The sequence below is a fragment of the Epinephelus lanceolatus genome, chromosome 21, assembly GCF_041903045.1.
Source record: "Epinephelus lanceolatus isolate andai-2023 chromosome 21, ASM4190304v1, whole genome shotgun sequence".
Lineage (NCBI taxonomy): Eukaryota > Metazoa > Chordata > Actinopteri > Perciformes > Serranidae > Epinephelus > Epinephelus lanceolatus.
Window position 1 is genome coordinate 5,952,650 of NC_135754.1, and position 13,487 is coordinate 5,966,136.

The 13,487-nt window shown below is 40.7% G+C and overlaps 1 protein-coding gene across 4 annotated transcripts in view; it reads left to right on the forward strand.

The window, feature by feature from the left end:
* Window positions 1-13,487, forward strand: part of llgl2 (LLGL scribble cell polarity complex component 2) — a 50,365-nt gene that overhangs the window by 13,165 nt on the left and 23,713 nt on the right. For all 4 annotated transcript variants that reach the window (XM_033611620.2, XM_078163115.1, XM_078163114.1 and 1 more), the window contains exons 2-6: window positions 4,997-5,116; window positions 7,801-7,898; window positions 10,824-10,905; window positions 11,079-11,194; window positions 12,028-12,186. In XM_033611620.2, the coding sequence (XP_033467511.1) occupies window positions 5,042-5,116; window positions 7,801-7,898; window positions 10,824-10,905; window positions 11,079-11,194; window positions 12,028-12,186 (530 nt within the window). In that variant the 5' untranslated portion in view covers window positions 4,997-5,041. The remainder of the gene's footprint in view (window positions 1-4,996; window positions 5,117-7,800; window positions 7,899-10,823; window positions 10,906-11,078; window positions 11,195-12,027; window positions 12,187-13,487) is intronic.

The window sequence follows — 13,487 nt, forward strand, 5'->3', positions numbered from 1 at the left end:
CATTTAGAATGAGTGAACTCATATGCTGCCACACACAAATACACTTCAGTGCTGAGACTTTTCCTGAAACTACCACTGTGATAACACTAAACCAATCAGATCATTCACAAAGCTATCTGAGAGGTCAGGCTGGGACGCCACAAAGAGTGTTCAGTCTTTGGTTGGGGTTGCATGGGAGGCAGTCACAAGTCTATCCTGTAGCTTTTCTAATGTGCACTACCGTTACTGCGAATGTGTTAGCTCTGCCAGAGATGATACTGTAGGTAGAATGACTTTGGCTTCACTTACCTCACTCAGTCTGTGTATGTTTGTGGGGACAACTTTAACAAAACAGCCAAGGCTACGCTCTGTTTTGTTAAGTTGACAAAACGAGATGGTGACTTAGCTAATATTTTAGCAAACATAGTATTCTGGCCGCTGACGGTAATACCATGCAATTCAATTCAATTCAATTCAATTTTATTTATAAAGCCCAATATCACAAATCACAATTTGCCTCACAGGGCTTTACAGCATACGACATCCCTCTGTCCTTAAGACCCTCACAGCGGATAAGGAAAAACTCCCCAAAAAAAACCCCTTTAACGGGGAAAAAAAAACGGTAGAAACCTCAGGAAGAGCAACTGAGGAGGGATCCCTCTTCCAGGACGGACAGACGTGCAATAGATGTCGTACAGAACAGATCAGCATAATAAATTAACAGTAATCCATATGACACAATGAGACAGAGAGAGAGAGAGAGAGAGAGAGAGAGAGAGAGAGAGAGATGCAGGTAATGACAGTAGCTTACAACAACATTAATGAAAGTAATAATATTATAGTTATAGTTCTGGCTACTGTGGTACAATATGTTGAAAGTATGTATTAATATCTGACAGTATACTTGTGTGACAATAGTCATATGTGTATAATAACAGTAGAAGTATGACTAATGACTAATGATGGCAGCAGCAGCAGGAGGCATCTGGCAGGACCACGGCAGCAGCACAACCACACACGTCACACTGTCCAGGCACCGCTGCGGTATGAGTGAGCAAGGCATGTATGTTGTTGTGTATTGCCTCTAAATTCCCCAGTGTGCAGTATTTGGGGGCATCTTTTGGCAGAAGTGGAAATAATATTCATAACTATGTAAACATTAGTGTATAACCACCTGAAAACAAGAGTTGTGTTTTCTTAGAATGAGACTTTTATATGTACATGTACATAACTTTTAACACTGAATTTTGTGGTGAAGACACAGAAAAGGTTTTCTTCAGATGACTTCCATGACAGATATTTTTGTACAGGTGTCACTGTACAGTAGAACAGTGCACCACCACTCCAAAGTCCGCTAACTCTTCTTGCAGGTCTTTTGCAGTCAAACGGGGGTTTTGGTTTTCCTTTCTAACAGTCTTACTAGCAGCTTTCTAAATAAAGGTTTTCTTGCTCTTCCAGACCTCAGCTTGACCCCCACAGTTCCTGTTAACTGCCATTTCTTGATTACATTACGAACCAAGGAAACAGCTACCTGAAAACACTTTGGTACGCTTGTATAGCCTTCTGCTGCTTTGTGGGCATCAGTTATTTTAGTTTTCTAAGTTCCAAGTTCTAAAAGTTGTCTAAGAGCTTAAATATCTTGGGTCCCAAACTTTTGCGTGGTGCTCCTTTCCTTTTTTCAGTCTAAAGTTGTACAAAACAAAAATAATACACTAATTTTGCTTAAAATGTTAAAAAGCATGTTTCATCTTTAACTCCATGCCTTTTTTGGCAACACACTTAACTATTTACATAAAATAAAATTTTGCCCAAACTTTTTCATGCCACTGTACCATTAAATCCTACAAACTAGACCTTGGCTGTAACATGATATCAGATTTCTTATTGTGAATAAACAGTTTTATTTGCAGCAAGTAGCATACAGGAATGCGTATGTACAGTTCCATTATGTTTGATGTCAATTGCCAGTTGTAAGAAGCTATCTGTTATTCCATTGTCTGCACAAATTAAAACTGTCTTAATTGGATTAGAAGTACCACCATCTAACATTAAATACTAAAAGATCCATCTTCTCAACTCCACTGCGGTGTGTATGAAAAGTAAAGCAATTGGGGGAGGCTGCTTCCATCACGTTTCATCTGATTGGTTTTGGCAAAGCCATAGCCTCCAATTCCCAGAAATGTATTATTATGGGGTTGATGGTTTAGATTGAGATTCATATTGTACTGTTCTTTTTGAAGGAAATTTGCTTTCACAGTCAGTACAAATGAACTCTCAGAACAGGTAACACATGGGATATACACAGAAGAACACACAATAAACGCAGCACAAGTCTGTTATAATGTACCCAGGCTATTTAAAAAAGTAGTGGCGGAGTGCACAAAACTCTTCCCAAAGCAGGACATCTTGCAGAGTGGTTGTCTGTATCTGCGGCCGAAGGGGAGGAGGATGGAGCGTGGGTTGAGGGGGTGGTTGGGGTTGTGTGCTTTGATCAGTGCTCTGCTAGTGGTAGCAGTGTCAGTGGGCCAGCAGGTTAGGGATGGGGAGGCCAGTTATTTTAGAAGAAATAGTGGTGATTTTTAAGAGCTTGTTTCTAATGGTGAGGGTGAGCATGGGAAAATAGCAGGTGGTGCAGTACATGAAGATGGGATCAATGATGCTTCGATACAGAAGGAGCAGGAGGTGGGGCTTGACTAAAAGAGCCCTTAGTTTGCAGATGGTGGACTCTTTGTTGGCGGCGTTTATGGATATCTGCGGTGTGATGATCGAAGCTCAGTCTATTATCCAGAGTGATGCCGGGGTGGTGGGTGTATTGCAATGCTGGGTGTCAAATATGAGCTAACTGAGTAGGCGCTGTGTCTGAGTCCCTGTCTGTGAAGAGGGCGAGTATGGCTGGGTCATCAGAGTATTTAAAGTATTTTGTGATTGGGGAAGGGCTAATACAGTAATTGGTGTAGAATGTGTATAAGAAGCAACTCAGAACACAGCCTTGGGGAGCTCCAGTGTTGACATTGATGGAGGGGGAAGTAGTGGTGCCCACTCTGCCTGAGGTCTGTTACTTTTTTTTTTTTTTTTTAATTTGGCCAATTCACTGAGGCGCCCATCAGTGAATTGGCAGTTCAGCTCAGTGCACGAGAAGAGATTTGGAAGTGAGAAAGTAAACAAAGAGCAAAAGACAAGAGGGAGTGAGACCAAAACAACAAAATTATTTTTCTTTAGCCATTGAGCACTTTAGCAAAAATGTTCCCTCATGGTTTGTGTTACAGTTCACTGGTGCATGATAAATATGCTTTGTTCTGTCAACATTGGATTGTGTTGTTATCGTGCTAACTGCCTAACTAGCGACAAGATGGTCTTCAGGTTTCCCTTTTTGTATAACAATTTCAGATGTTCAGATGCTGGTATGGAGGGGTATGTCCTCTCATGCAGGTGCAGAACATACATGCTTGTTGGCCATTGGTTTGGTGTGTTATGTTTAACTTTTTGGCCGAGACAGGGCGATGTGAGGAGATGCTGCAGGGGGCCTTTGTCACTGCTGGTTCTCTGAAGTCGGTTTGGTGTAGCTGGGCCTTTAGAGAAAACACACAGGCAGCTACCTGAGACTGAGGCTCCATAGATTCTAGGCTGTGGTCCCACTTTCCACTGACTCTGGGGACACCCCTGTCTATAAATGTGTGCCCAGTTCAATTTAGACTTTCTCTGTGTTGGAAGTGTTACAGAAGTGTTACAGGTCTATCTAGTAAGATTTATGTAATGAAATGTGTGTCTGAAAGGGGCCTAAATAGTCCTCAAGAAATTAGTTGATTTTGTTTTCTTTCTTGCTCTTCTGCTTCCCCTCCCTCATATTGTTTAAGTACTTCATGTCCTAAGATTTAACTTGGAGCCAAATAGGACAACACTTAATCTGTCAGGTAAAAGGAAAAATTAATTGAGGATGTCTTAACTAAGACACACGCGAACTCACAACCATCTTACAAACACTTCGTTAAACATCCACAGTCCGCACTGAGACCAAAATGTAAACACTAAACTGAGGCCTGTACTACAAAGCCAATTCAGCTTACACTGGAAATCTTTTTAATTATCTGGCTCAACTAACCCTAACATTGGCTGTCTGGATAACCGGTATCACGAAGTTGGTTATCAACTAGTTCAGTCAACTCTGGGTTTTCCTATCCAGCCACGAGCGCGTTCATGTGAAAGAGGCAGGGGTGATAATTATGGGTGACATCATCAGAGCCATGAATGAAGTAGGCTAGTTTGTGCAGGACTGTTTATCTAAGGGACAGTGAAAAGTGAAAAATCAGTGTGAAATGTAAATGATAACCGATTAACTTATAACAGAAGATGCAGAAACACAGCAAAATTACTTCCAACTGTTAAACGTAGACCAAGACCAAGCCCTTCTGTGCAGAGTTTACGTGCTCTCCCCGTGCCCACGTGGCTTTTCTGCAGGCACTCAGGTTTCCTCCCAATCCAAAGACATGCAGGTTAACTGGTGACTCTAAATGGGCCGTAGGTGTGGACGTGATTGTAAATGGTTGTCTGTCTCTATTTGTCAGCCCTGTCATTGTCTGTCAACCTTTCAGTGACCCCTGATAGGTTAAGTGGTTACAGAAAATGAATGAATGAAGTTATAATACTGCTAAAATCACGAGTTCAGTGTTGTAAAGGATCTCTCCATTTGTTAGAAGCTCTGTTTTAAACACAGTGGAAATAAAGCCCTGGAAAAGTGAAATGACTACTGACCTATTAAATTATATAGGCTACTCTTTTTTACCTGTCAGTGGACTTTTGTTCATGGATACTCCTTTCTTTGGTGATCTGAAGTTTAGCTGTTTAGCGTAAGTTACCACAGTGATTTATCCCAGTAAAAAGTGAACCAGCTTCATAGTACTGAAAACTCAGAGGTAACCCCGAAGTTATCTCACTAAATCCAAATCCTACTTCATAGTTTAACACTCTGTCCTTCTCTCCTCTCTTCTTTCTTCATGTCCTGCGTCTCTGCTCCCTACAGCGTGTGTCAGTGGGCCCGCAGGCTCCACGCCAGTGCTGAGACAGTATGAAGAGGTTCAGGAGACACGGCCATGAGTCCCAGAGAGACCGACTCAAACAGGAACTCTTCCAGTTCAACAAGGCAAGTGAACCCTGACACAACACACAGTACAGGACACATCAAAAGTGCACTTAAGCAAAACAAACCTGCTTCCTGATGTTTGTATACCCCTGAGCTCTCTGCACTGCAGAAAGGTGCACAGTTTTAACAGGGTCTAAGCAGGATTTGCCAAATGTCAGCTGGTGTTAAAAAAGGGTTCATTAGCTACTGTTGTGTCATTTAGTGTTTACACCTATACATTGGTTTATTTAATAGGTCAAAGTATGGAAAAGACTGTGGTTACATGAGCTAATATCCTCTTTTCTGAGTCAAAATCGTTTGAATGATGATTCACAGGAAAGTATCTAAATAAGAACAAACATGCTAAATATACAGCATTCAGTGTATCCTGTTTATAAGCTCAACAGTCACAAGTCAAAAAGAGAGGGTGCTGCAGACTTCTAACAAAGATGGAGCTTCTTGGAGTGTTAAGCACTATTACTTGTTAACTGTAGAAACAGAAACTATTACTGCTGATTTTAAACAAAAGAAGGCGAGTTGCACACAGCATTTAAATCCAGGGGCCAGATGTAGAAATGATGCATACACACAATCATTCATACATGATTTCTCAGACATACACCAGTATTTTTAGTATCACTTGCCCACGTCTAGGCGCTGTCGCACCTTCTCCTTCCTTCCTTGCAGTTCTCATACTTACAATATTTGCTCATAGTCATACTATAAACACTGTTGTTTTCCTTTTTTGGTATTTTTTGGCTGTGGTGGCCCACTATGGCAGAACGTTACCAGCAGAAACTTTCTGCAGCTTGGATTGTGACATTATTTGCAACATCAGTAATATCTGCTGCCTTATGTTCGACACACTACTCCGCTCGCTCGCTCGTTGGCGCAGCTTCTGGCTGCTTTTTCATCATACTAACTTATGCTTCCTCACATTCTCTGTCCTCCCGTGACCTGAAAATCGTTCCCCCTCTGCCATCATGGAGGATCTTCCCATTAAAGCTCTGAGTCCAAAAATATTAGTAAACATGAACAGCTCTCTCCCAAATTCATAAGCTAGGGTACTAAAACTCTGAAGAGACAATGAATGGTTCTGAGTATATCTGTTCATGGTCTCTTCATAGCAGTGTTCCCTCACATCTTTGCAGGGAGGAGCTAGGACTCAGGGAAGACAAGAGGGGAAGTGAGGAGACACATTAGCATAATGATAAGCACCCCCAGTCTGTTAACATGTGCAGTTAGTCTGTCACCATGTTAGCTTTCAGCAGCTGTCCGTGTTGATGAGCTAATTTTTTGTAGTTTGCACAACTAATTTGTCAAAAATCGATTTAGAAACTTAATTTTGATTTATTTTGTGAGTATTATCTTTTATCTGCACTAGGGGCAGTATATTTTTCATAATATTTTTACATGTTCTGATTTTTTCAATCGGGCTTTTATTGTGAATCATTTTGTAAAGTCTGGATTTTAGGTCCTTTAACAGAATCATTGATTACCTCTCTGACCTTAATGATGATGGCTGCAATATTTCTGCTGTTGATAAAATGCATGTGATGAAATAATAATTTGGATGCCAAATGCAGGCACACATATCTGTGTGTAAGTGTTGTGGACAACGATTAATGTTGTCTTGTCAGAGGACTGTGCCAGTGTGAAACTGAGCTTCCTCTTTGCCGTACTCTGTATTAACAGGGACAGTGGTGATCATGTCTGTCCTGGAAATTGATCACTGTAAGCGGATGATTAGTATAACAGAACCTTTTTTCTTTTTCTTGTTCAGATTACCTTCTATTTGACATTTGTATATTTTACATGGATATAAAGCAATGAAACAAACAGCTTCACTGAATTTAATCAAGCGTTTCAAAGTACAGTGCAGCTGTATCATCAAGGGGACATTATGTGACCAGCATTGCAGACCCACCTGACAATCAGGAAACTGTAACCACAGGTTCTTTCCCCATGCACATATGTTTTCTCATCAGTCTTGCTGCTGCATTTCATTGGCTTTATGGTACTTTATAGTTCTCTTCAGGAACTGGACTGGATGCTGTTGAATTGGTTCAAACAAAGCAGATCACCTCAGGAATTAAGTTTGTGGGAATGAATGGTGTTAATGTTCAATGATTTAGGAAATTAATTGATTTGTGGCACCGTTTAAAATATACTTTATAATCCTTAGGCTTGGGGGTTAAATATTTTCCAACCAAAAGGCTCAAGTCCAATTAAAGTCATTAGTCACTGGTGTTGAAGTAAAAGTTGAGCTGCAGGTCTTTTTTTGATTTTGTTGAGTCTAAAGTCATCAAATATGTGACTCAAGTCTGACTCAAGTGTTTGGTGTTCAAAGACTTTTATACATCTGGTCCCTGGGGAATACTAAACATCCAGAACTTTTAGATGTTCCAAAAAAGACTGACTGAGCTGTTTACATGAAGTATTTTTATCCTGATTGCTTATTCAACAGTTAACTAAACAAGAAGTCCTCCTGCAAGATACTTTACAGTTCCCAGATACGACACAGGAAGTGACAGAGGCTGGGTTTGAGACAGCAGGATTCTTATTTCTGTGTTATCTGTAGTCCTTCTTACTTCTTGTCCAAATGCTGTTATCTGCAGTCTGTTTTCTCCATCCTGTCCTGACATTGTCTCTACTGTCACAGCTCGGTCTCACCCTCCCTCTGTCTGTCTCCTCTCTCTCTTCAGACTGTGGAGCATGGATTCCCCCACCAGCCCAGTGCTCTGGGCTACAGTCCCTCTCTGCAGCTGCTGGCCATCGGCACCCGCTCCGGGGCCATCAAACTGTATCCTTCACCCTACCTGTGTGTTAATAGTTGTCAGGGAGGAATCGGAGTGTCATGTTTGAACTTGAGGCAGGCAGAGCTAATGAGCGGCTGTGACGCTGCTAAATCCTTGTCTGCGGTTCACATGGGTACCTGCTTCAGGTGCTTCATTTTCCCACGCTGTTGCTCAACGCCGCCTGGCATTCTCAGACAGTGGAGTCTGTGTCGCCTTTCGCACAATTATGCTCATTGAGAGTGCAGCGGAGCCAGTCAGTACACTCTCCCCATTGACACTGAGACACACACTGGTTTTGATAACTGCGGTACCTTCTCTCATTAGGATAATCCATTCATACAATGCAGCAGATTGTTCCAGGATAAAAATGCAAGAGGGCACAGATGAGGGAAAATCTTTGAATGATAATTGTCAGTCAAAGTACAGAGCAGCTTCTGTTCTTTTTATATAGCAGACATATATCATGTAATAATGGTATTCCTCTATGAGGATGATGATGATGTTTCTCCACACTGAGGTCAGGGTCAGACACACAGCAGCAGCTCAGCTGGTGCAATGGTTTGCTCATTGACATGTGAGCAGCATGAGAGATGAAAGGAACACTTCACCCCCCAGATAACCATTTGTACATCAGTTACTCACCCTGTGTTACGTTAGTTTTTCTGGCATGCCTCCATGATGAACCAGGAATCCAAAAACAGAGAAAATTCTGGATGAATTGAAGTTATAGGGGTCCACGTGTAACAATAGCAAAACTGTATCAAAACATCCATTTAAAAACTCACACAATTTGTGCACTTTCAAACTTTCACTTGTGTTACTGAGCATTGTTAATTATGCCATTAAGTGTTAATACTTTATAACTAAATTCACGGCTCTTGCGATTTAAAAATTGCCCTTTATAATTGCGATTTTGTTATAGAAAGGGTGACTGTGTTTACATGCATTTTTAACCATATTCCGACAAGGACAATATTTCTACTATGCTGTTTACATGTCTAATGAAAATGCATATCCCATTAACATTGCTGTTGACATGCAGCTTTGTATGAATTAAGTTATTTTTTATTTCTGAATTAAGTGCCCCGAGATGTTGTCACGTCAAAATACGGAGAAGTGGAACAGCTGAATCTACTTGTCATTTTGCTTCTTTGCATAGATATAGGATTTTTTTCAGTTTTCTTGCCCGTAGCAGAGTTGTTCAACCATATGAATACAACCCTCATCTTTCATTCCTTTCATGTCTGAACATAGGTATGTTTCTTCTCCTGAGCAGAAATGTGGGCTTTTGACCATGCATTTCTACTAAGCCTTATACCCAGTATAGACCAAAGATTTGCGACAAGACGAAACCGTTTTAGAAAGTTTCAGAGAGAAGTTGCGGCCGGTCTGAGCTTGACTGAAGACGGCTGATGGTGTCACCTGCAACTCTGCTGGTCAAATCGCCGGTGGGTATGTGCTTATACTCCCTCACGCACATTCTCACTGAATGATTAATAAGCGCTGATATTTATATCATTTTGGCATATTTATTATGAATACAGTCCATCCGATGCTCGCTTTTTTGTTTGTTTTTCACCGTTTCATCACTACTACAAATGCAGCTGTAGCCAGTATCTCACCATCACTATCCTCATTCATATTTTAAGATGCTACACAAAATAAGCCTGAAAAGCTGGAAATCAGAACAGAAGTACAGAGAGTTGTTGCATAGATGCTACACTGTCTATCTACTTGCATCGATGTGAACCAGCAGGTTTTAGAGCATTGCAGAACAGCACATTGCAAGTAGTTGCCTGTTTCAAATCATCTGCTAGTGAATCTTTGATCTGAACTGGGTTTACAAACTGTTGGTGAGTTGGTTTATGTACAATGTCTCCATGACAACTCACAGAGCTGACTGTAAACAAACAAGAGATCATGTGTCGCAAAGTGTAGTAAAAACTCCAGCTGAGATGCGTCTTCTGAATTTAGTGTCCATACATATATACGTCCAAATAATGCTATTAAAACCTGAATAATACCGCCATATCTTACATGTTTTAATTGGAAAATGCTCAATTCGGAAAAAAGGCCCAATTCAAGAAATCCTAACTATATATGCAGTTTACATGATCCGTATCAAATTCAGGATATTGTCATATTCAGAATAATAGTGGAACATTGGTGTGCATGTAAACATACCCAGTGCATTATTAGCCTTACTACTGACCAATCAGCTCACTGTGAAATTATTTCTTTGGAATCCCAATATGGGCAAAAGTAATGTGTTCATAATAAGGTGAAAAATGATAAATCAGTAAAAGCATTTGCTTTCCATGATAATTGTTAGAGAAGAAAGAACCATTTTTACACAGCCATGTGTCCACTCGGGGGTTAAAACATGGCTTCTAACAAATAGATAGTAAAGTACAGTTGAACTGATGGTAACAAAAGTTGCACATAAGTTTCTCTAAGTTTGTAGTGCATGCCTGTGCACTTGTGTCATAGTGCACTAATATAAGACAAGCTAAACAGGGACCTGCTCAAAAAGAGATACTCAATACTGCTACCAGCAGTCAAAAACTTGACAGGTTACTTTAACACTGCTGCTCAGGGAAACAAAAGGTGACTGAAAATGTTTAGATGCATAACAAACAGCATATCTGCTTTCACTTTTAAACATAAATATCCACATACTGTCTATGAGCTCAGTTAAGTGTAAATGCAACATTTGGGTCGGATAAACCTCATCAGACATTCCTTCTTTTTTTCTTCAGGCCTGAGTATTCCTAGGTTTCCTCTCTGTTTTCACAGCAGCCTTTCTTTACTTTTAACTGAGTTGCCGTGAAAATGTTCACGTCATTGAACGTCACTATTTGAATGAGCCAAGACTAAATAAATAGCACTGTGTCTATCACAAATCCAGTCTGTCCTTAACCAGTGGTCAGGTATGGAGCTCCAGGTGTGGAGTTCATGGGTCTCCATGATGAGAATGCTGCCGTCACACAGGTGCACTTCCTCCCCCACCAGGTAAGAAAATGTACAGTGTAACACACTCCCAGCCACATTTTGCTTTTTAAAGTAGCCTGCTTTGTTTAACATGAAGGAGACAGTGTTTTAAGTGTAGAATTGTATTCCCTGCCAGCCACCAGTCAGTGCCTTAGGTTTTAGGACAGTACTGATTGATTGTGACTCGTGTTTAGGTTGAGCTGGTGACTCTGCTGGATGACAACAGTCTGCACATGTGGACTTTAAGAGCTCACAAGGGACTTTCTGAACTGCTGGAGATAGGACGCTTCACACTCACTGGACCGCCTGGGTAACACAAACACACACACCCACAAATACATGTTTTCCTCTTTCTTGACCCCTTTCCAGTGCCGGTAGTTTTTTTTTAAGAGCTTCTGAATTTGATCTACATTTCAACCAAAGGATGTAAGTTCCAGTCTTGGTTTCTGGGATGTAGTTTCTGGTCCACAAAAGTTCCCGATCCTGAGGTGGTACTTTCCCATCCTTCAGAAGTTATCAAGGTGGAGCTGAATGATCAAACATAAGCCTTCAGGCCAAATCAACTGCAGCAAACACTGGTTGTTGCTTGTATTAGTATTAAGAGTGGAATGGGAGTTTTTTGTAATTGGTTTACTTCCTAGAGCTCCTAAGTTCTTGAAATTATTTGGTCAAGAAGGCTTATTCATCCAGGCACTGCTCACTTACCCAGTTTTATAAATTCTATATAAACATGCTGTATCGTAGAGCTTCAGCAGTGAGACGATTAAAATTAGTTAATCATTTCATTCATTTTTTGACCATAAATGGCACACCAATTTCTTGGTGCAGCTCTATTGCATGTTCTCAAATGTGTGCATTTGATGTATTTTGTTGTCATTTACAATGGTAAACTGAATATCTCTGAGGTTTTGCCATTTGGCTGAATGAATCAAGCAACATGTGTACACCACCTCAGTCTACAAGAAATTCAAACTGGCCTTTTTCACTATTTTGTCACATTTTATCAACCACATGATTATGGTGGAAAATAACTGTCTGATTAATAAATAATGACACTAATCGTTAGCTGTAGCTGTGCTTTATACAAACCGCAACCCTCCATGATGTCTCCAACTGATCTCACCTCCCTCTTCTCCTCCTCAGAGCACCTCCAAGTGTGACCAGAGTGACAGCAGTGCTGGCTCACTCCTCAGGGGAGCTGCTGCTGCTGGGGACAGAAGGAGGACATGTCTTTATAGTTGAAGTCCCAGGTTTCCGAGAGCTGGAAGAGAGAAACATTAGTCTCGACCAAGTGGCCAGCAGGTGGGCAACAACAGCACACCAACACCATGAACATCATTTATAGCACTGATTTCACATTATCATGACAATGAGTGTGATCTTTCTAATCAGGGAGCTGAGATTTCTGCGCAGCTGTCCCTAGCTGATAACACTCTACAGATCAACAGCATTTATAACATCCATTATCAGTGTGTCCAGGATCTCACTCAGATCTTTGTCTAGTCAACAATATACAAAATTACATTCATATGAACTAGAGCTAGGTGTTTTGTTCAGTCTAATCAGCAAAGCAGCACATATGTTGGCATGTATCATGGGTAGGATTAACAGTTAAATAACATAAACACCTGGGTCAGCAAAAATGATGTTATTTTGGTTTACTATTGGTGAAATGTCTTAGTGAAATGTTCCATGTTAACACAATATCAACCAAAATATTAAATATAATCAAATTTGACTCCTCAAAACGATGAGGAAAAAATGGAGGAGCTGCCTCAGGGTTCTTACTTTTCCAGTTTTTGTTCTGCTCTAGTCGTACAGCCTGTATTTGCCAAACAAAGTTGCAGTTAAATTACCACAAAGTAATTCCATACAGACAACGTGGGGCCTTTGGAGCCCCGACGCCATTCATGTCTGACCATTTGATCAACTAAAATGTCTATCATGGCGAGGTTAATGAACCCCAAATTAACAAAACTGGTTTTACTGAGTGAAGACGATCTGTGTCCATTAATGTTACAATGTCCAAAGAATCATGTCTGGACAATCTCTCGTGTTTTGCCCTTGCACACATGTTGCACAGCAGGAGATTGTCGTGTTAGGCACATTTTTGCCTATTGGAAACACTGTTGGGGGGGGGGGTACAGGAGGCAGGACATGACAGAATAAGTACACTGCGGTGACAAATCAGCATTTTTAAGCTTTTCTCCAGAAATGCAATGGCTTTTATTTTATGATCACAGGAAGCCTTATCTCCTATTAGCTCTAGCTTCACAGCAGAGTGTTCAGGCCCAATTAAAACAATGCAGCTTAGCTGGCTTAACCAGAGCCAGCCGCATGTGTAGAATGTAGGTTGATATTGGAGTTGATTGTTGGAAGTCAGAGATGTTGCATGAAAGTTTACGTTCTGCTTGTTCAGCAGTTGTTTGATAAAAAGCTATTAAACACATTCTGAGAAGATTTGAATAGCTATTTTTTATTCTCAATTCTTTTCTTTTGGTGCTGGCTAAAATCTCTCCAGGGGTCATCATGTGGAACTATATTGGGGCCAAAAGTTTATACTTGAAAAAAATAAAATTTGAAACTCAAAATTCAAGTTTTGA